This window comes from Amblyomma maculatum, chromosome 1, assembly GCF_055883805.1.
Source record: "Amblyomma maculatum isolate TAMU_Amacu chromosome 1, ASM5588380v1, whole genome shotgun sequence".
NCBI classification, from domain to species: domain Eukaryota; kingdom Metazoa; phylum Arthropoda; class Arachnida; order Ixodida; family Ixodidae; genus Amblyomma; species Amblyomma maculatum.
The window spans coordinates 90,344,346-90,364,586 of record NC_139344.1 but is presented as its reverse complement, the minus strand read 5'-3'; the positions used below and the strand labels follow the sequence as shown (position 1 = coordinate 90,364,586).

The following is a 20,241-nucleotide window of genomic DNA, read 5'->3' as shown; positions in this document are numbered from 1 at the left end:
AGAAGTAGCGAACTAGAGCATGTCCTGCATCAAGTTAAAAAAAAAAATTTAGGACCCAAACTTGACCTAGCCTTACAAGCCATAGAGACTGCTGTCGCAAGAGGTTAATACTTTACAAAACCAGAAGACAGCAGCTTTACAAATCTGAGTGCCAAGTGCATATGATATCTCACGTAGGAAATTAGTTTGCCTGACCAATAAGAACCGAGAGTTTAGTAACACTACTGGAACTTTTTTTTTCTTTTAATTCACTACCCGGAAGGTCACTAACTGACATCTTACCTTCTCAGCCCACTTAATTTAGATCTACCTCAGCACATACATTGGTACTTAAAAATACTACTGGAACCTCCTCTTTTTATTTTTTACTTTTAATTCACTGCCTTGAAGGTTGCCAACTGATACATTATCGACCTCGGCACACTGTCAATTTAGATCTCCTTCCTAAACATATACAGAGGTGCTAGTTAGCCCAAGCCAGGCACCAACACTGCAACTGTTGTAAGCAGTGTAAACAAAGCTCGTGGCACCACTGCGGGTGCGCAGAGCCAGGTTTGTGAATACCTGGCAGTGGCATTGCTCCAAAGCCAAGTTTCGGGGTACTGCTGACGCAGCCTAATGCGGCCAGGCACCTGAGGTGGTGCTTCAGGGAGCCCGCCCGGTGGAAGGACCGGATTGGTCAAGACATCTGTGTCTAGACGAATCACTTGCTTCCTCGCATAGACTGCCGGCAGCATCCAGAGGTAGCAGATGAAAGGACGGACAATGGCAGGCACAAAGAAATAGAAACAGGGAGGAAAGGCAAGAGAACAAGAAAGAAAAAAACAGGAACCCAGTAAGCACCAGAGAAAAAAATAAAAGAAAAACCACGTGCCCCAGTGCATTTCCATAACCGTTTCCCTCTCCTTTTTTTAAGCCCCAGATGCTGCATACTCAACTATTCGTAGTGTCCTTAAGTGTACAGCTAGCACTTACTTAAAGCATTTATTAGCTTATCCCTGATTCAGTGCAGTTTTTCCAGCTTGGTTTGTGCTGTTTAAAAAAAAAAAAAAAAATTGTCTCTGTCTCTCCTTTGACATCGTTTCCATCCTCCACGCCATAACTGGTACTATTTCGACAAGAACTGTTCATCTACATCTGCCAGGCAGTAAATAAAAGTGAAGAATGATCATTGTTTTCATATTCCACAAGCTACAAGAGCTGCCAGATCAAATTATATTGCGGCTTCAAATACAGTTTATCATTTGTATTTTACAGGCACAATTATTGTGCACTAATGTACCTACAAGGGAAGCAGCATGATGAGTTTGCAAAAGCTGCAACTTCAGAAAAAAGCAAAGATTCAGGAGGCTGTAGTGAGAGGAAGTAAAACAGCAGAGAAAGTGAGCGAGTAGCATAAGATGAAAGTAGTAGCAAAGCTAAGCTGTGAAGCAGTGATTCAGACTTGATGTCAACCTCAAATTTTAATTTACAGGCTTAACTTAATTTTAATTTACAGGCTTAACTGAAGCCCACACAGTAATGTGTGTGCTTCAGTTAAGCTAACATGTGGCAAGTGGTTGTGCAAACCATAAACAGTGCGATAATACTTTGCAGCAATAGTTCAAGTCATCAAATATACGGCTTTTTTTTTTCACATTTGAATTTGAATTATTGGAAATCGCACCCTTCTCTTTCTACATCTCAAATCAGTACTCGTTGAAGTTATCTATACTGATGTTATGAACGGCACGGTCTCCTCAACAAAAATTGAACGCACCCCATGGAGCAGTACAGATATACTCATCACAGTTTTGTCACTAAAGAGCGCTATATCTGACCTTTATAAATAAATTTTCACGTGCTTTCACTCAGTTCTGCTTTTATCCATCTTTACCAGATGGAATTCAAGAAGCTTTAAAAAACTGTAATAGAGGCCACATTTTTTTTGTTTTCATTTCTCATGATACCCAAAACATAAATAGTAAAATGCCATAAGCAAAATATAAAAGAATGCAACAGCTAATACATGCGCAGTGATGAACACAAGTTTGCAGGGTGTAGATTCTTGCAAGAAATGTTTATTTCTGAGCTGCTTCACTAGTAGCAGTCAGCTGTTTAACTAAAAACAGAGCATGCATGTCCAATCTTGATTCAATACTTTCAGTTTCCCTGCCTTGCCCTACCACACAGAAATAATTATTTTTCGTGAAACACGCATCCTGCAAACTTTTGTCCACGACCTACACTTGGCGATTAAGAGAAAGTTGTTAAACTGCTGTGTCAAAGGAGCAAGAAGAAAACAGGGCAAAAAAAAAGTGCACGCAGGTGAACAGTTGAAAAAAAGTTAAATGCTGCAAGATACCATTTTTGCAACAAGTAATCAAGCGCCAGGGTTTGCTTCTTAACTGTGTAGCCTAACATAGATCGCACTCAAACTGTAAATTGGTGTGCGATAATGAAAGCCACGGTACACACCCTTCTAGGATCTCTGGTCTTCAAGAGTGCCATAAAGGCACCAGTATATAATTCAGAAGCAAGCCTCCTTGCCTGGCTACTTTTAGCAAAAATGGTACATATGCAAATGTGTAACCAAGGGTGTCAGAAGTATTCAATGCCTGCACGGCATATGCCCTACTATGGCATAAGTAAATGCAGAAGCAGTGTCATGTGAACAGAGTGCAGAATTCAAAGCAAAAGCTTCTGCAAGTCTGCTATCTTCATTTTGCACAAAGTGCTGCACCCCAGCCATGCAGAGTATTCGCCAATATTAGTTTTCCTATGGTAAGAATAAAGGTGGTCCTGAGAATTTCGAAAACAAAAAAGAAGCACGAGCTTCTATTTTTATGACACCTACTTCACCACAGCCTATTTAAAATTAGCCTATAAAGAGATCATATTGTTTGGGCAGTATCACATGTGCCAAGCTAGAAACGACATTGACATCAGGGTCATTTATTTCTAGCGTAGGTAGAAGTCCGATTTCAACGTACAAACCTAGACAGTTGAAGGGGGTAAACATAGTTTTATGAATGCAGGCTGGTGCTTTGAAAGAGCTACATTTTTTGGGAAATCTGCATGGCTGGAGAGAGGCTTTGAGATGGATCAATGGACCAAGCATGCTGGCAGCCAAAGCCTACCCTGTTACGGTGCTATTCCACAGCCAAGTCTCGGGAAAGAAGCGTCGCAGTCGTTGCTTCCCCTCGTTACGACCTGCCGCTCCCCCAGAGTATGCTGAGTCGTCAAGCTCAAATTCACCGCCAAATCCAGAACGATAGTAGACTTTGGAGGGTTGGCAATTATGGCAAGGAGGAAAAAATTTAGAAAGGTCAGCAACATTAATAAATAAAGTGAGTACTGAAAGTATTCAGGCTGTAATAAAAGCCCGGTATAAAATTTTCCCTACTAAAAACATGCATAGTTTTTTGCAGCGCGTAGCCGGACACGGACAAAAACGTAAAAACAGGTAAGACGCACAGGGTTATTTGGCTACGCGCTGCAAAAAACTATGCAAAACCAACTAGCCCGACAGCTTGTCCTCTTCAAAAATATGCATTGTGACTAATAGCAGCCCAGTTTTGAGATGGAACACACCCCCAAGAAGAACCAGCTGGAACAATGTGCACATTCATCCTAAAGTTTTAAGTGAATTCGCTTGAAGCCGAGCAATAAGAAAAACGACACAAGTTTCACATTTATAGTATATACTATTTACTGCTCCCCTCAAAAGCAAAACCCCAAAATTACCTTAAGATAATCTTCAAAAACCTTTCAAGCAAGGTGTGCACAGTTGACTCTCTATAATTCAAATGCAAAGACAACCAAAAGTATGAATTACGACAGTTCAAATTAATCGCCGCCTATTCAATACATGTAATGCTGATGGGCCAGATTTCATTGCATAAAAATGCTAGCTGTAGCTTCATGCACAGAGCAAAAAAACAAAGCCTTGATAATGCTTAAGTGCTCATGGTGAAACAAACAATAATCCCCAAGTTAAAAGGCAGTGCAATAAAAATCTCGTTACAAGAGACATGGTTACAAGACACACTCTGTTACTAAGGGCAATTTTTGCAGGTCCCTAAAGTAACTTCTTCACTATTTAGAAGAGACAATTTACCCAGGTATGCTCAAACAATGCAGCTGACTCATACCAACTTGTATGTGCAGCAGTTTAGATTTTTTTTATCTCAATTCTGTTCTACATCAGTGTCCTTTTTTTGGTTTCAATATGTCACGAACCAAGAAGGAGTGCCTCCTTTTGACTGGGAAGTCAAAATGTTCCTGTTGTTTTAGTCACACAGGAATGCGATGACAGTGGCTGAAACAACGGGGACATTTTGACTTTCCAGTCAAGAGGAGGCATTCCTTCTCGGTTCCTGACATATTGGAATGAAACAGGACACTGGTATGAAGCAGAATTTAGCTAAGGGAGCCTAAACTGCCGCACATACGAGCTGGTAATAATTTTTGGTTGCAAGAGACCTTGGTTACAAGAGACATCTTTTTCGGGTCCCTTCAGTGTCTCTTGTAACAAGGTTTTAGTGTATACACAAAAGAGGCAAAACATTTGAGCTGATGCATTAAACAAAGCGAGTGTTCAATAAGGCCTTTTAAAATGCTGAGTAAGCATGCATGATACAAACATTAACTAGACCCCATTTTCTCCCTTGTTAAAAAAAGCCACAGGCAAAGTGATTCATCTTTTGAAGCCAGTTTTCACAGCACAGTGAATGCAGCCATCAAAAGAGAAGCCCAAGCCTCACAGGTGAAATCATCACAGGTGACATGTCATCTTTCAACTGCTAGCAAGCAGGGAGAAAAGTTGCATAGTAAGTGCATTCTTGAACGAAGCACTATTACCAGCAAATCTGCCAGTGAATCATAAGCTGGTCACCTCCTGCACAAAATGCTCCTTTTAGTAATAAAGAATGTTATAATAGTTAAAATATATTAACAGCAACGTAGCTAGAAATATTTCCCAAGAGGTATTATAAGCTGCTGGTAAAAAAAAATGGTGAAGAAAAGGTCGAAAGGAAAGAAGGGGGAGGGGGGGGGAGGGGGGGACTTACAAGGAAACACACTCCTGGCTATGCCCCTGTACATTAACTAGTACTGTTAACATATAGGCCAGTAAGAAAGGCCAGGAACAAAACTGTTTTTCCAACACTCCTTATTATGCTCCTGTTTTCATCAAACACCCTTTGATGTTCGACAGTACTTTAACTGCAGTACCCTTAACTCGGTCAGAAGAAGGTTAAAAAGCTTTCACATAAACAGGCATTGATACAATAATAAAATGGAAAATATGTCCAAAACATAACTTTGTGACATAAATTAAAAATATGGCAATCTTATGATACATGCCCAGAACCTAACATTCTTACCATGATTTTAAATGTGGGAATTGAGCCTACAACAAAATAAAGAAAAAATTTAAACACAACAGCTGTTGAACAAAGAAATTGAAGTGTTTAGCCTCGTCACAACACAGCACTATGCCACTTTTCTGAATGGAACCAGGCTTCAGGTTGTAGCCAATATATAGAACAGTATTTACATGTCACATTATGCTAGCTTGGTTGAGTTATTGCATGCCTGACTTCCACTTCAATTCGTCTGATAGAAAGCCATGAAGTGAAGCTCATTGATGATGTTATACCAAGAACAATTTACCCTCTATAATTCGCACCAGAAAAGGCCCAAAAATTTATATAAAGTTTGTAGAGTTGCAATTAAGAGAAGCTGTTATTTTTTAATATACTTGATGCTATGATGGAATGAAAGCATCATTTAAAAGTAAGTGGAAACCCAAATCAGGAAAGTTTCAATTAGCAAGACTGCATTCTGATTTCCATGCTTTCATCTAACTACAAGTTAAACCACTAACACATTAAGAAAATGCTTTACCTAGAATAGTACCAGGCATGCAGCTGCATATTATGACGGGCGCGCACAGCCAAATAAACATGACTAGAAGTCACTTCAAAGCACTTTCACAAACTCAGCCAAACATGCACGCAGCAGGCATTTCACTTACTTGCATCATCAAACTCGTACACAAGGCCATTGGTAAGGACAGCCATGCCAGCATCCTGCACAAATTGCAAAATTTTTCATAAAAACCAGTTCAGATATAAACTAACCTATATAAATTTCTTCCTTGTTAGATAATGTATCTGATGCTCTTCTGCAATTTTAAGCTGCCTTTAAATTTTAAGAACGCAACATCTAAAGAAGGAAACAGCAATGTACACACAACTTTCCTCAGTGAAAGATAAGCTGGAGATGAGCCTGATGGCCTGCGTAGCACATTTAGGATCAGCAACCTGCAGCTGGTCCATGCTACTGGCAGTACAAGCAGACAATGGATCCCATTCATGTACAATATTTATTAAGTTAGGTGGCAAGAGAAACTTCAGTGCATTGACAGAAAACAGCCTGAACGCAAATGCAACCTCTCCTGTTATTTGCATGTCTAAAAAGTACAAAGTATCTCTTGATAAAATTCTTGCATAACTAGCGCATTTGGTTATGCAACGAGCGTTTAGGGTGCAGTGAAATAGCAAGTGCTCAGCACCAAGCCAAGCCTGATTTCACCTTGAACAGGTCGTGAGCTGTTGTTGATCCTGGCCACCAGAGAGAGCGCCTACGCCGTCTGTACCATGGAGGCCAGAGCTTTGCCTTCTTCCCACTGTCAAATGACTCCAGCTCCTCTATAACCTACAAACACAAGAGTACTTCAGCCAGTTTCCCAGCCCACTTTTTCCTGCACGTGTCTTATGAGTGTCACACAAGTTATGTAAACGCTACCAAAAGGTATAGTAACCTGTTCTTGGCTCAAGTCATTGCCCTTCTTAAGAAGCAGCACACTCTGGTCAACACCGAGTACCCCGATGTAGGCATTGGGTTTCGTCGATACCAACACGTTCACTTGTCCACCGGGTTTTGTTTCAGCTATGCTTGTCTGGACATGCACCTACAAAAGATGACAATGACGACAATGAACAACAAACACTGACTGCTGCACTGCCGTTGCGTTTCAGTCAGGATTATATTATCGGATGAATATATTGCTCCAATTTCAGAGCACAAACAGCAAACAACAAACATTTATATCGATGTCACATTTAAGCACTCTTAACATAGTGAAAATTACTCACTGGTGTGCGAAGAATTCCTCCGACATCGTAGTTAACAGCATCAGCCACGACTTCACCATCTTTCCTAACGTAATAGACCAGTACACGCGCCTTTGGAGCCATGCGGAAAGTGGCAGAGAAACTGAATCGGTAGCTTCGTACACCAGACACAGCGAGAGTTTGGGCAAACACTATGTCTCCTCGGCCCACGACCTGCAGAAGAGAAAGTAACCTCACTGCCTGCCACAAAAGCCCAAAGAGGGGAAAGAAATTGGGTGAAAACACGCGAGTGGCAAGCTTGCAAACATTATAAATACAATGGCTACAAAGAGTGTACAACAGCTTGATATCCCCACTCTACTGTATTCACTTGACTATTAGGCTTATTCACAGCATTCACAGCATCTCAGTTTTAAAACGAGATGGGCCTATCTACTTTTAACTGTGCACACATCATCGAAACAATCAATACACCATAGTTAACATATTTCGCAGCTCGTCAACATAAGCACATGCATCCTAACTTTAATAAGGCCAGCAGAAAATACAAGTGTGCACCCCTCGCAGACAATATGAACCTGTAGGCTGCAGTTCTCAGCTTCCTTTGTTCCTTCATTTTTGAAAGGCCAGAATAGTGCTTATGCCACCCGCACACGTGAGTACCATACCATTGTACTAAACTCTTATGCGTTTCAGTATGTGCCAGTCATGCAAACGATGATAAAGCAGCGCAATGAAGCAACGTGCATACTCGCCTCATAGACAAGGTGGTCTAAGGGTTCTGTGGCATTGACCTCAAACTCAATGATGTCGCCAACTTTGGGCTCCTCAGTGACCATGAAAGCTTGGAGGAAGTTGCGACTCGGTGACTTGGCTGGGTAGATTCCATCCAGGTAGTAGGTCTGGCCCCTGAACTCAGCCCGAAGACCCAAGATCACCGTGCTGTTCTCATTGGGCGGGTAGAACTCCAGCCGAATGACTCCATTCTGGGGCACCCAGTGCTGGCTGCTCTTCCACAACTCTTCGTTGAAATTGAAGCCAAAGTGCAGCGTCAGCTGGTTCACTGCGTCATTCACAGGGCTGTCGTCCTGATATGCCACCTTGAGCTGCAACGGCAAAAGCAAAACTTGTTTTTTCTTTTTATAACATTTCCATGTATAGAACAACCAATGTAGGGCAAAGCAATGAGAAGTCTAAACACACTAAATGAAACAAAGAAAACATGGTACATAACACTCAAGGCTGGTAAAATATAGGGTAAGCAATTTATAAACAACAAAACCTTCGATTCATGACCACCATAGAGGGTACATGCACGCTCCTCTGCACGTGCAGTACAGTTATGCATTAGCACAAAGACACCTACCAAGAAGAAAGCATGATTCACTGAGGTTAGTTATAGCTATAGTTATAATTACAGTTATATAGTTATAGTATTTTTGTATTTATGCCCGATACAGTAAATAGCAACTGAAAAGAGTGCTTGCAAAGCTAGCACTATTTTTTTTTCGGCTGCACACTTTCTCACTCTCAATCACTCCACAAAATAAATATAAAAGGTAACGCAAGTATAATGCTATTGTACAGCATAGCCTGAGTGCATAAGATTAAAGACTCCGATGACCTTCAGATGAACATATATGCTAGAGTGGGCTGTAAAAAAAGTGGCCTGCCTGCACTGCTAATTGACACAACAAGTTTTTTCAGAGGCACTGTGAGCTCAGCGCGTGTGCACACGCGCGCACGCACGCAAGCGCACACACACACACACACACACACACACACACACACACACATACAAAAGTGTTTTTGTTTCACCACAATGAAGTTTTTAATTACTTCTACTCAGCAATATTTGCCATCAGATATATCATTCAGGCTGACCAACACAAAAACAGTGCTGACAGAAAAAGTGCAAAGCCTGAGAAGAAAGGCTGGGCAAATAAATTGCACCGTAAGCATCTCAAACGCTTGTGCACAACTGTCAAGGAATGTAGTGACAAAATATAAAGATGAAAAGAAATATAGACAAGACATCTGCACATTTAAATAGTCACACACTTTTTAACATAACGCTGTACTTTAAAAGGCAGTTGAAATGGCTTGCTGGATTAGACCATATGATTTACGCCCTAAAGCCACTGCTCAGTTTTCATTCAAGGATTTTGCTCCCGTGTGCTATATCGGTGGAAACAAATGCAAATACAAATGACCACCACTCCATGCTGCACCTTTCTCCCTCGACTTCAACTTAACTTTCTCAATGAAAATGAGCAGAGCTCTGCCTCCACTACAGATTTAATACATCAAAATGCAACTAAAAAAAATTACTTCAGCATCCCTTTCAACATCACGGTGCCAACATTTTGGTTTTAGCTGGCAGCGTTTTATACCGTAAGAATGGACAACATATAAGAGCAAGGCAGCGAGCACATCACGTGTAAAATGATTGATTTCATTTCCAAGTGGCATTCACTCACAAAGCAAGTGTACTTCAGTCCTGGCTTGAATGTCTCAGATGTCTTCACGAGCTCTACTTTGATTTCCTTGTCATGGACTGTGATATAACTGGTGGAATTGTACTTCCGGCCAGTCAGCTCTTCAGTTACCAGGGCAAAGAACTCAATCTCCCGCAGAAAGAAGTCAGTCTTAAGTGACAGGTCTCGTACAATTGCCACAGGTATATCCACACTGCCATCAATCTGGATTATGAAAAAAAGAAAACAAGAGGGCGGGGGGATGAGTACAGGAGCTGACAAGGATTTCAACACTGTATAAGTGGTGCAAATCTATTTAGAAAAAAATGGCAATGCCGAGCAATGCCAAATATTCTAATCTTTTAGGCACAAATAACGTTGCCGTCCAATACAGCCAACTCACAATGAGCTGAACAGTTCAGGAACCAATGCTAATTTCTCAAGGACACAATGAAAAAAAAAAAGTGATCAACATGCTTTGTTCCAATAGTGCATGTTTGTGCAGTCCCCCAAGAGCTTACAAGGTTTCATCACTCAGATAACATTCCTGCCAAGGCAATGCTGTCAAGGCAAGGGCAATGGCAAACTGCAGGTAGTCTATCAAGCGACATTCAAGACAGTTTTCAAAAGAATGAGTGCCGAGAACAGCTTTTAGCACACATAAGGCTAATGCTCTCGCATGTATCATAATAGTACCTACCGAAGGAATTACTAAAACCTGCAAGAGCTGAATGCAAATACTGTATTGGTATTCTTCTAGACATATTCTAGAAAGAGAGGAGTAAACTCTCACAATTTTTGCAATTCTCTCATTCCTAATTCTTTAATTTGCTAACATGATCATACATATTCACCTATATTTAGCGGTTCTTTAGAGGTGAGCTTCTGATGAAATGAACATATTTACAAGGTCTAATTGTGTTCATACTGAAGGGAATATTACCAAACTAAAGCATCAACAAAAGTGTAAATAATAAGTCTGACATTTCAAAGCAACCACAGAGACTATGACAGATGCCTTAGTGGAGGGCCCTTGATAACTTTAAAGTGCCTATTTGGAGCTCTTTATCCTTTAGTGTGCACTTACATCGCGTAACACACATGCATTTTGTAATTTGCCTCTATTAAGGTATGGCTACAGCACACCTTGTGGTCAGCAACTGAACACCAAAGCCATTGAGTCACCGTGACAGGTAAGGGTATTGCCAAATAATATTAAATTTGCAATACGCAACTAAGACAAACGAAACCACAAGAAGTACTGCATACTGCTGCCAAGAGAAGCAGTCTATGCGAAGTGCCATATATGTATTACATAGCAGCATTATTCACTGCGGTTCAACAAAGTGTGCTACTCACCGTCGTCTTTGTCTGGTACTGCTCATAAGGCCTTGGGTGCAACTGGTGGTATCGAGTGCGAGGAGTGACCGTCAGTGTAACAGTACCTTTCACTGGCTTGCCATATGTGTAGCTAGGGGGAAACGTTTATGAAAAGGTAAGAGCTAATATGTCACACTGCTTGAAATGTATCAAACACACTGTTAATGGAAAAAATTACTCAATGTTGAAAAACACTCCAGAAACAACTTACGCAGCTGAAACTGTGGCAACAACTTCAGACTTGTTGTATGTAGCATACGGAGGAAGTGATACCTTAACCTCGAATGTAGGCAGCACTGCAAAAGTTAACAAGAAATGGATGAAAGAACAATTAGATGCTGCTAGACTGCTTGTGCTTTCTCAAATTTTCAGCCTGTGGACTTAAAAAACCTATGCGAGCAAACTTACCATATTCAGCAACTGTGAAACTTTTCTTGAACTTCTGACCCTGAAAATATGACCAGCACGGATGTAAACTAACACACGTCTGAGAACACACATCTATGCAAAAAATGAATAGTTTTACCTAAAACTATTCATTTCCCCAAAACCACAGAGGATAGGAATCGTTCAATAACTCAAATGTTTTCATAGAGCAAATTTGTTGCAAATCTGGATCTCATTTCTACTCTCCATTTACTAACGTACATTTCACTACAAAACTAAACTTTGCTGCTCGATTGCGGATGCATTTTTAACACAAACAATGCTAGACGGTCATTCAAAATAAGCATTAATACAGCTCCAAAGTACCTAAGCTTTTTTTATTTTTTCGACAGTTATCTACTAATAGTCAAAGTACTGCAAGATATAATTTGCTTCCCTGTAAGGCTCAAATTGAAGCGCTGTCCTTTCCAATGCATAACACTTACCGGAAAGTCAGATAAACTTCACTCAAAACTTATGCATTAAACCTTACTACCTATGTCTAGTACAGTTCATGCAGCACACTAGTAAACAGATACCATATTTTTCTAGCTACAGGTCTGTCTATATTTTTTTATCCAATTCCAATATCGAAAACTGATGTACAATTTTCCCCAAAAAATAAATGCTAAATCAGAGCTGTTGGCACGAATGCCTTTGTGATGACACTAACAGGGTTTGCAGAATGATATTTCGACCCTCGACATGCAATAGAATGCTGGCTGAAAAATTTATGTCAATCTTATACATATAAAGGTTCTCAAACTTCTCACAAGCACTAATTTCTTGCATAGCGAGCATGCACATCTGGCAGTTTACTGTGACTTATCTGCTGAATTTAAGAAAAACAGACACTTGTGATCAGGCAACTAAGACGGCGCTGATTCACAGAATTAGAGATAAGAGGTAAGCATTAATATTTGTCCCCACTTTAGACCAACTTGGATCTTAGCTGTGAGCCGTTCTTGCAATAAGGAAACAAAAGGAAAAAAACTCAAAACAAATGATCACAGTCACAGACTTCCTCAGTACAATTAATGCCCAAGTACAAAGACTTTCCTCATTTGACACATACATAAAAATATATAAAAAATTTAAGTCGTTCCGCAAAGCTACAGCTTCATTATGCAAGGTCACCTTACCAGCACATCCACATTGATTGTCCAGTCACCAAGAACCGGTTGATCAGAAAGTTGGAGCTCAGAGGAATAGATGCCTGGGCAAGGAATGATGGTAAATATTTTAGTGAGCTATAATAGCACTCCAACAATCGTGAGTGAGTTACAGTAAAGCAGATGGCATCAGGTCACCTAAAATGTGCAACATATGCATACAAATTGCAGTTTACCCACCTCTCTGCGTGAACACTCGATCCCACTGGTGGATTCTGTTCCCCTTGGCATCCTGAAATCCACACAAGTCATTAAATAATTTTAACTGCGGCAATTGCATGAAGCTCTCGTTGGTTAACAGCACTTTGTTAATGAATAAAATATGAAAAGAAAACTTGTAAAACCACAATGTAATGCACTTATCAATGCCTTTGTTTAGTACCAAAAACAGTCTGGGTTATTAAGGTACATTAGTCATTCTCCCCTGCTTTGCACATGTGCATGCATGTTAAATATATGTGTGCACTGGTGTAACGCACATACATGTACATATATGTTATGGCTGAGCCATCCGTCAAAAAACCATTCCAGCAAATCTGCACATTCAGAGGGTGCACAACTGGAGAGCAGGCCCTGGTTTCTCCGATAATGTGGACCCGCCGAGGTCAACCCCGAGCACACCGCCGTATTGTGACTGCACTGTGGGAGATCGTCTCCTTAACTGTTCTCAGGGAGGTGGCCGTGGATTCCAAGAAGCTGCTGCACGTGCCGCTCGAGGTGATCATTAAGGCATATTGGCTTGAACCAAGGTGTGGTTCTCCAGGGCTCCAGTTTCACGGTGGGGACCGTGTTCGGGAACTGTGTGACCATATCGTCTAGCCGGTGCCATTGCAGCAAGATTTACGGCTTACAGCTGGAACCAGCGGTGACACTGCCGCTTCTTGGAAAATGGCAGGGAAAGCTTTGCTCTTAGGCAGTGGCATGCACTCTTCTCCGTTCAAGGGTGAGGAAGTGTGTGTGTATTTGGGTATGATGTGTTCCTGGGACAGTTGGGCGAAGCCAAAGCAACTAGGCGGAGCCAAAGAAGCTGCTCACTGCCCATTCTATGTTCCAGGAGCAGTGGATTTCCTAGCTATAGGGATCTGGAACATTAAAAGGGGGTTAAAGCAACAAGCAGGGGCTGCTTTGATGTGACTTGCCTGTGCTTCCAGCCATGATTAAGTACTGACTTGCTCCTTTTACATGCTCACAAGTTTTCTTATGGTCTGCAAATATGCAAAATAAACCTCAAGTTTACTTTTTTCCTGAATAACTCCAGCCGTCATCTGCCTTCCTCAATTCCCTGCGGTGAAGTCCTAGGTCCGGGTCTTCCGATAATATTGGTGCGCATTTGTGTGCATGAATGAGATGTAAGAAGCAATACATATAGCTTGTCTTTCACAGTGCTATGAAGAAAAACCATTAAAAACAAGGATCATAAACAAGCAAATGAACATGAACAGTCACGCCTTCATAACAGCAATTATCAGAGGTATATACATACAGAGGTAAAATTGACTGAAACCCATGGGCCATTTGATTCCACGAAGTCAAAACATTTTACAATGGCTAAAGTAAAGAAGGCAATTAAAAATTTAATCTAGAAGGACTAAGCACAAATTTTATCACCTTTTTGTACTTTAACTTGTTAAAAACCACCAGGCAAAGTAATTATGAAGCTATAGAGGTGCAAACCCCCGAATTAGTTCATGGCACTTAATCTTACTGTAAAAGAAAGTTCCTTGTTTAAAAGAATTGCCAATAGAGCAAATGCATTATTAGCAATAGTGTTGGAAGAGGTTCTAATACATAAAACAAACTGACTCACAGCAATGTACACATCCATGGCGCCAGTCACGGTAGGCAAGAGATATGGGTCCACCACAATAACCCGAAACAGAACTGAAAAAGACATGGACAGTGTCATGGTACTAAGGCACAACTACACATGGTCACAGGGAAAATTAGAGGCATAACAGTTACAGATTTACTACAGTGACAAGAATTCTTGAGACCTAAAAATTTTGATCAGTAATGGAGGCAGTCCAGAGAAATCTCCTGAAGTGCTACTTTGCCAGTGGCAGAGCTGCAGTAATATGCATGGGAGTTCATCCAATTGCCTTAAGTGCAAGATGGGCAGGAATGTTTGAACAGCTGCATGAGTACCACATGAAGCATCACATATCCTCCTTGCACACACCAACCTCAAGCAAAAAGTGTGGTTGCCCTTGAGTCAGAAATGACTCACACCCTGCTCTGTCTAGACAGCGTCAGCACTGCTCTTAACTGTGTCCTAAAGTAGTGTCTCTCAAAAGGGTGCCCGCGCGGGGTCCACTGTAAAGAGATTTTCGATATTCCACAAAACGCACATCCTTTCTTTTTTTTTTTTTTTTTAAGCGTTTTACAGCGTTAAAAGCACGGGGGTTCAAAGTAGACTTTAGTTCCTCAAGGCGAAAGAAACATGAGATGAGTGCGGAAACGAAGAGCGCGCGCGAGAAAGAGGGAGAGAGCGTGTATGAGGCTATTGTATGCCAGCATCGGTGGTGAAGCTAGAGCTATGGCCATGGCTGCACTGTTGGATGTGCTGCAATGCAATGCGTCTCAGGCGTCAGACGATTGAGCAGCGCACTGTTGGGAGGAGTCGAATCCCTTCTAGCGGCATGCATACGGGCACCGGCATCGCAGCGTGGCTCGCACGTCCTAGTCCTCTGCAGACCGTGGCGTGCTGGCTTATAAAGTGCGCGTTTTTTAGAGGCCAGCTTAGCCCTACTCATTCTTAGTTACGCGACCTGCTCCTGGAACTGCGGCAACAATCCGCATAAATTTAACCCCCCTATCTGAGATGACTTCCTGGATGGACGCGAACATGCACGAGAACGGCGCATGATGGCCGGCACCTCGTGCGCTGCTCGTGCGTCCGAGTTGGAAGCGGCCTACTGGTTTTAGAACAACCGGAGAACCATGCAGCTTTTGCGATTGTCGAGGCGAATGTGAGCAGCTGTTCGGTGCGCATGTTAGCGGAAGGGAAGAGAGCCAGCCCCCGGCACCAGGTTCGCGGCGCTATTCGATGCCTGGTGCGGGGTGGCGTTGTACGCGAAAGCGCAAAGCGCATACGCCCCGTGGGGCGACCGCGAAACTTAGCGCAAATAAATACTTTTGCTGATCTTTCCTCGCTCTCATTACACGCGGATAAAAAACTTTTTTTTTTTTTTTTTCGTTTTCACTATCCCGAAGTAACACTTCGTACTATTGCGGGTGCGTATTATACGGGAGATTTTACGATACTTGTTTGCGGCTGACTGCCATTGTGGGATTTGCGCTATTGGAAGCATGCTCATTGATGTATCGTCGAATACGGAAAGATTTCCAGAGTACAGATGAGATAATGCATGGCCCTCTGATCACGAACTCAAATGACACCACCAGGGGCGAGTAGGGAGGAGGATGGTCGGCGTCAGAGCACCCCTCAAATTTTCTGAGCGTGGAATCACTCTTCCTTGAGGCCTATTTTTCGCCCACTTTCTTTTTTTCGACCAGCGGCGTATTATAACATCCCTTACTTTCAACGCGCGTGAACTGGACTAGCTTGAGCGCGAACAGGTTTATGAGCGTGCCAAGCCCCTTTGGAGTTCAGCCAAAGCTGGGGGGCGCGGTGCGCTTCGGCCTTCGCCGTTCGCGCAAGACGCCGAGCGCCTTCCGCGGATGCTTTGACGAACGTAGGAACGCGCGCCCTTTAACCTCTGGCTGCCATCCAAAAGGGCCTGGCACGAAGAACACGGCCAGTACTCACGCTCGTATAGACGTATAGTTTCCGAAGCTCGAGACGTGCGCGAGGCTGAGGCGAGGTGTAGTATATCGGCGCCTGACGGAAGAACGCAACTTGCGCGTTTGCAAAGAGCACGAACGAGTTACATTGGTTACATCACCGAGTGACCGCACTATACTAGCCACCATAACTATACCCTTCATAGTGTAGTGTGCGTCGGTTCGCCCGGAACAGCAATTGCTCGAAAGCGAAAGTGAGGCCAGTTTCGTAAGGCGCGAAAAAAAAAAAAAAAATCCTAAGTTGTACTAAATTTTAACAAAATATTAGCAAAATTCTGACATCTCTACGAAATTAAATTTCAACAAAGCTTCTCTCTGAACTGCAATAGAAAAGTCACATCACACTCAATTAGCACACAGGTTGCACCGATGCGCACGCAAAAAAGAGAGAGAGAGAGAGAGAAAAAGAAAAGGAAGAAAGAAAGAAAACACGTGCTTTGCACTGCGTCGCATGATCAAATACACACGAGTTTTATCACGGTTTCATCATAAATCAAGATTAGACCTAGAGCGCTTAAATTGATGTTTTATGGCCAGACGATCAACAGTGACGACAGTTGTGTTTCCAAGGATTTTAAGCCGATTTAAATAGATTCTCTGTCAGTGCACGTTAAAGAACCCTAGATGATCGAAATTTCCGGAGTCCTCCACTACGGCGTCTCTCATAGCCCGAGTCGCTTTGGGACGTTAAGTCCCACAAACAAACAGTTGTGTTTCCAAACTGTCCGCATAACGCTCGGAAAAAAGACCACGGCGCTTACCTTTCTGCCCAGGCTTGTAGACAGCTTTGTCAGTCTGCGTGAAAACAGAATAGCTCTTGTGTTCGTAGGTGAGGTCAGTTTCATTGCGGAAGTTGAGACCGCCAGAGCCCTGCGCGGTGATTTTGTACTTCCCAGGGCCCCAGTCACCAATCTGAAAGAAAAAAGGAGTCCCATTGATCATCAGGACTGGCTGGTGAGAGGCTCACGAGCATATTTATCGCCGATTTCGAGTTGCTGTGAAGAGCTTCCATATAGACTTTCCACCCGATAAGCGCGATGCGCGTCGTGCGACACGATACGGCTGGGAGTGCGCGTGCGCGGTGCACGTACGGTGTCTAAACTGGCCATGGCATCGAAGGTGATTGTACAAGGTCACCCTATATTGCCGTTTCTTTCGTCGAATGTAGCAAGCGAACGGTGTGTTATAAAAAATAATAAAAGCCAAGAACCACTGTTCTCCACCCCTTCGGATAATAACCGCTGTTTCTCTTCCGCACATCAGACTCCCGATTTCTCGCGGCCGTGGTCAGTTTGGAGAGAAACAGGTAAAGAATAACGGGTGACGCCAAGCGATACGACCCTCCCGAGTTCAAAAAGTGTCCTAAATCGATTTTTGACCATATTTGTTCGTTGTTGATTTTTTTATTCTTTCTCGTAACAGTGGTGGGATTAATTTTTCTGCCCCCCCCCCCCCCCCCCCAACCAAACACGAAAAAAAAAAAAAAAAAGGCTACAACCGAAAGTGGCCCGGCTGCGCCGATGGCAGCACGACGTGCTTACTTGATCTTGATAAATGTTCATTCATATAATAAAAACTTTTAGCGTGTGATTACGCGGGCAAACCAACAGGAAAGTGCTTCTTAAAGAAAAGCTTACCTCGAAACTTAACACCGTTGTGTCGCCTGAAAAGTAGAAAAAAAAAAGTGAATCAACGAGTGAGCACAGATCAACGTACATAACAGTCAATAACAAAGATGGTGGCTAGGCATGGATAAGAATAACCGATATTAAATTAGGCGACAAATCGCATAGGCTACCATTGCCACAAACAAAAATAAAATGACAGTACAATAACAACATGCATGATGCATTGTACATAGAAGGAAAAAAAAAATAGAATAGCATGCACATAACGCCCTCAGAGGTGAGGAGGAAGAGAAGCGCACGACTAGGCCGAACAGCACAGAATATGAGGACAGTTCATAACGATCACAACCGCCGCCCATTACGGCCTCTCGCAGGCAGTGCCACGGCAGCCTCTACGATCTACGACAAGCCATCTGGTAAACCTCTACAACTCGGAAAAAAACCAGAAGGGAAGGCAAAAAAAAAAGAAAAAGCGCCTCGATAAAGAGGCGAGGAACGCACGGTCATGAAGCAGGGCATTCTTGGTGATGGTGTTGAAGTTTCCGTTGTCCGCGCGACCAGACACGGTGACCTGCAGGTCGACGGGCGACCGTGCCTGGCTCAGGGACGCGCTTACGTGGTACTTGAGGTTGGGCCGCAGCTTCTGCGGGGCCACGATCGTGTACACGGCACCGCTGGAAAGAAGCACGGGGATTTTAAATAACTCCCTCGCGCGAGATCAAGCGATTCTCGACACGTGCGCACCCAACTCAATGATCAACACCAAGGACTACGTGACCATCGATTTGAAATGAATGACAGTGCAGCCTAAGCCCACGGTGGCCTAGCCGCTGGGACCTGCGCCCCTGCACCCCACGAAACTGTTTACGCAGCGCAGTTCATTTGCGAAAGCGGCTGGTGGTGGTTGGTGCATGTGGCAGTATGTACGTGTACCAACTTAAGTTTGTCCTGCAGTCTCCCTTTTACAGTTCAAACGGGGTAGTTAGCTCCTAGCGCAACAGCACATCTAATTGCACTGCACTACGATAAATTATGGTAATGGTAGGTTGGTACTGACAAGTAGGGCTTAACGAGGGCTTACGGGTTATTAATTTACGGCGTCCTTCAATGTGCTCTGACATCTTACAGTACAGGGACCTTTGTGCATTGCGCCTCCACTGAACTGAGGCAGCCGCACGCCAGGGATTCTATCCAACGACCTTGAACTCAGCTCCCGATTCACGGAGTCGCGTGGTCCACAAGGTACAAACGTCAAGCGCCCGCAGCACGCCTCCGTCAGAGCAATCAACCCTTCGTTGATCAACTAATGCTTCTACGGCGCAGAGACTCGCATGCATGCTAAGGTGTTAGAAGGCGGCCTGTTTCATCGATGATTATTCTTTCCTTCAACGACGCGCCGAACGCGCAGCACTGAACCGGAAAATTTGTTCGAGCCAATTTGTCTACCGCATCGGCACCGATATAACCCCGGCAACGCGAAGCACTAAGCGTACGGAACGTTAGTTTGCAGAGAGAAATCACCCTGGGTGGCCTGTAAGAGCAGAGGTGACGCTGTAAGCAGAGCCGCTGAAGCATACGCCCTCTATTCCTAGTGTTTGCACGACACAGATAATGCGAGTGACATCTTGTCTGCCCTAATGGAAAGCGATAGCGAAGAATTTATTCAAGAGGGTTGGCTATAGAAACGGGGGGTAAAGAAGATAGGGCAGGGCTTGGGGCGACTAAATATGGAAGCTTCGCATGAGAAGATCCTAAGGGGAGTTAGGTGTTTCCTTCGCGGTCACTGCTTTCAAAGCAGCATTGCGTCGGATGCAGGCGCTTATCGAAGCAAAGCGATATATGCACAGTGGGACTCGGAGGTGATGCTTCGAAAGGCCTGCCGCCTATATTTATGGAATGGTCGGGTCGGACGCAATGATGCTTTGAAAGCAGTGGCCGTGTTATAGCTAGAACTGGATCACCCTGTACATCTCACACGACGTCAGAGCAGCAAGACGATGCTCGTCACGCACTGTCCGAAGCCCTTCGCACTCCCACATTGTTACCTCCAATTCGGGGTCACTTCTTAGGAACCCACGTAGCACTGCAGCGGGTCACGGTCCGTAACTTCGCTGGCGAGGAGGTGTCCCTTAATTTTGTTCGTGCTTCTTCAAAGCCACCTACTACAGTTCGCACCCTCCCAATTTGACCTTTGGAGAAAGAAAAAAAAAAAAAAAAAAAACTTCCGCAATCG

At 43.3% G+C, this 20,241-nt stretch overlaps 1 protein-coding gene across 3 annotated transcripts in view; it reads right to left on the bottom strand.

Moving 5' to 3' along the window:
• The window catches only part of LOC146203154 (CD109 antigen-like), a 107,581-nt gene that overhangs the window by 22,598 nt on the left and 64,742 nt on the right, over window positions 1-20,241 (bottom strand). For 2 of the 3 annotated variants that reach the window (XM_084588542.1, XM_084588543.1), the window contains 16 exons: window positions 18,510-18,682; window positions 18,018-18,043; window positions 17,142-17,292; window positions 14,384-14,457; window positions 12,757-12,808; window positions 12,547-12,620; window positions 11,387-11,426; window positions 11,190-11,274; window positions 10,958-11,069; window positions 9,602-9,823; window positions 7,877-8,227; window positions 7,143-7,334; window positions 6,809-6,958; window positions 6,580-6,702; window positions 6,020-6,074; window positions 565-724 (listed from right to left, as the gene is read on the bottom strand). In XM_084588542.1, coding sequence (XP_084444668.1) covers window positions 565-724; window positions 6,020-6,074; window positions 6,580-6,702; window positions 6,809-6,958; window positions 7,143-7,334; window positions 7,877-8,227; window positions 9,602-9,823; window positions 10,958-11,069; window positions 11,190-11,274; window positions 11,387-11,426; window positions 12,547-12,620; window positions 12,757-12,808; window positions 14,384-14,457; window positions 17,142-17,292; window positions 18,018-18,043; window positions 18,510-18,682 — 2,040 coding nt within the window. Of the gene's footprint in view, window positions 1-564; window positions 725-3,119; window positions 3,262-6,019; window positions 6,075-6,579; window positions 6,703-6,808; window positions 6,959-7,142; window positions 7,335-7,876; window positions 8,228-9,601; window positions 9,824-10,957; window positions 11,070-11,189; window positions 11,275-11,386; window positions 11,427-12,546; window positions 12,621-12,756; window positions 12,809-14,383; window positions 14,458-17,141; window positions 17,293-18,017; window positions 18,044-18,509; window positions 18,683-20,241 lie in introns of all 3 variants that reach the window. The other variant, XM_084588541.1, reaches the window with a different exon arrangement.